This window comes from Trichechus manatus, unplaced genomic scaffold (assembly GCF_000243295.1).
Source record: "Trichechus manatus latirostris isolate Lorelei unplaced genomic scaffold, TriManLat1.0 scaffold00222, whole genome shotgun sequence".
In the NCBI taxonomy this organism is placed as follows: domain Eukaryota; kingdom Metazoa; phylum Chordata; class Mammalia; order Sirenia; family Trichechidae; genus Trichechus; species Trichechus manatus.
This window is the reverse complement of record NW_004444158.1, coordinates 1860211-1862996: the sequence shown is the minus strand read 5'-3', so window position 1 is coordinate 1862996 and position 2786 is coordinate 1860211. Positions and strand designations below refer to the sequence as shown.

Genomic DNA, 2786 nt, shown 5'->3' with positions numbered 1-2786 from the left:
TTTGCAAGATTAATTATCCTACATCACAGCTCTTATCATTTCCCTTGAATGCTTAAAAGCTGAAGTTTTAATTAATTCCATTTCTAATGAATGAAGTTTAGTCTTCTGGGCCTGACAAGCAAGGCCATTCATAAAAACATGTCTCCAGGACAACCTTCAGGATAGATTTCTCATTGACGCCTCTAGAAGTATTCTAAGCTCCAACCAAACTACAGCATTCCCTAGTCCTTAACTATGCTTTAGCGTAGCATTTCTGAAAGTTCAGTACAAAACTGCTCAGAACCACTTGGAGCTCCTTCCTAGAAGCTCTCTTTTTAGTAGCATCCTGTGTACTTAACACCTTTTTGTCCTTACCTTTGGTACCTTGTTGACAACTTTATGACCACAGTAAAGGGCCCATTCAACTTCTGGTTACTTATGTAACCCCAGGGTGCTTATAAAGACTAATATTATGAAAATATAAAATGACTGGCACAGTGCTTGACCCAGTAAGTGCCTAACAAAAGGGAGCTATTGACAGTACTTGCCCCACCTACCTTAGAGTCTTTTTTGTAGTATTCAAGCAAATAAAGATTGTGATAGCACCTCTGAACTTTTCTTATGCCTTCTATTAGACTATAAGCTTTTGAGGGGGGGCAAGTACTATAGATTACTAACTTGCAAAATATGATCCAGTGTTTTGACATGTTAGTTGAATTAATGGTATGGTACTTAATTTTTTTTTTTTTTAATGTGGAAAAATTTAAATTCAGAGCCCTGAAACATCATTTTAAGGAGCCCTGGTGGCACACTGTTTAAGCGCCCACCTATAAACCAAAAGGTCAGTGGTTCAAACCCACCAGCTGCTCCTCGGGAGAAAGATGTGGCAGTCTGCTTCTGTAAATATTACAGCCTTGGAAACCCTATGGGGCAGTTCTATTCTGCCCTATAGGGTTGCTATGAGTCACAATCGACCCAACAGCAATGGGTCTAAACATCATTTCTAAAAACACCATTCTTTATGACCTCCCAGAGTAATCCCCAGAGACACCTTTCTGCTCCTCTGGGGGCCCCTGAAACCTGCAGGGTCAGGTCCTTCAAGCATCCAGGTTCTCTCTTCCCCTGGGTGTAGGCAGTCCAGCCCTTTTGCACATGCTCGAAGACCTTAGAGAGTAGGGGAGCTCTAGCTGAATATTTTAGATACAGTATTAAGTCAATCTTAGTGATTCTTCATCTCCAGTCCTGTGTACCAACTCTTAATTCTTAGAGGTGGGATTTTTGTCCTGTTACTAAGATGCAATACTCACGTAGTGACCCAGTGTAGGTTAACAGATTGTATCTTGTTTCCTGTGCCTGGGTCCCTGTCTTGATGACCTGCTAATACCCTAGTACTTTTATGATTATGTGTATCCTGTCCTCCCATCCTTCAAGTATCTTTACAACTAAAGCCTCGTCCATCAACTCCTTACTGACACATTCGCTGGTGCTAACTGCCTGCCAATGAATTCCCAAGGATTCCTCCATTGTGCTTTATCCACCTATGGGGGCCCCACCCCTCCTGGTAGATGGTTGACACCAGGTATTTGCTGCAGCCAAACACGGGGAATACTTTTTGTAGCCCTTACACGGGACCTCTGCCTGATCCACTGGTGGTCCTCAAGCCCTCTCAGTTTTCACTACCCTTTGCAGTTAGCAGCCCCTGGCCACCACTGCTCTCTCCGGCAGTGCTCACCTGGCTGATGGTGCTCATGGCTCGCATGTAGCTCTCATTCCTGGAGCGGAACTTGGGTGAGGTGAGCAGGCCTGCAGGGTCCAGGCTGTCCAGGCTCCGGTTGATGGACACTTCACTGACTGCCCTCAGGTAACTGTGGCTCCGGATCTGGAGTTTGGGTGAGTGTTCATTGGAAATCCTGGAAGAGAACAATGGGAAGGATGCATGTAGCCATGTCCCAAAATGTAGGTAGTGATAAGATGTGGCAGTTTTATCACTTACGTGGCCCCCTAAGTACTGGGGCAGACAATATAGATGCCCTTCCAGGATTGCTGAATTCCCCTAGGGTGTCTCAGAGGGAAATCATCAAGATCTGATGGCTTTAGAGAGCAGTTAAAATTCTCTTCCACCCATGGAATTATATTCCCCCATTCTCACTTTCCCTGGCATCTAAGGAGGGAGATAATAGCAGCAACTACTCTACTTCAGAATTCTGCCTTGTGCAATTAATTTATAAGCTTTTCTTTTGCACGCATTTCTTTCCTATGGCCGTCTTCTTGTATTTAGACTTTCTAATAATGACAAGTGGGTATATATCTCTGTCTGCCTTTCTATCTATCTAATCTTTAACTGTCTCATTTATTTGAAATTGAATTTAGCGAACAAAACTTACAATTTAGCCATTAAAAATGCACACATCTCTAAATCCTTATAAATAAAAACAAGTCTTTATATACTCGCTACTATTTGGAGTTTTTCCAAAATGCATTTAAAATTATAAAAGTAGGAAATTCTCATTGTGAAAAGCCAACCTATTCAGAGTGTATACGACAGAGAGTGGGTGTCCCTCTCCAGCCCTGATCTTGCCTCCATAGTTCCACATCCCTAAAGAAGTACTCATGGCAGTTTGGTGTAGATTCTTCCTCAGCCTTTCTATACATCTATAAACAAATAAACACCCGAATCTATTGCCGTTGAGTCTATTTTGACTCATGGCAACCCCATGTATTACAGAGTAGAACTGAATTCCACAGGGTTTTCTTGGCTGTAATCTTTATGGAAGTAGATTGCCAGGCCTTTCTTCCATGGTGCAGCT

The 2786-nt window shown here is 42.7% G+C and overlaps 1 protein-coding gene across 6 annotated transcripts in view; it reads right to left on the bottom strand.

Annotated features, from left to right (window-relative positions):
* The window catches only part of DLGAP1 (DLG associated protein 1), a 427582-nt gene that overhangs the window by 249741 nt on the left and 175055 nt on the right, over positions 1–2786 (bottom strand). For all 6 annotated transcript variants that reach the window (XM_004388924.2, XM_004388920.2, XM_004388922.2 and 3 more), the window contains exon 3: positions 1712–1889. In XM_004388924.2, coding sequence (XP_004388981.2) covers positions 1712–1889 — 178 coding nt within the window. The remainder of the gene's footprint in view (positions 1–1711; positions 1890–2786) is intronic.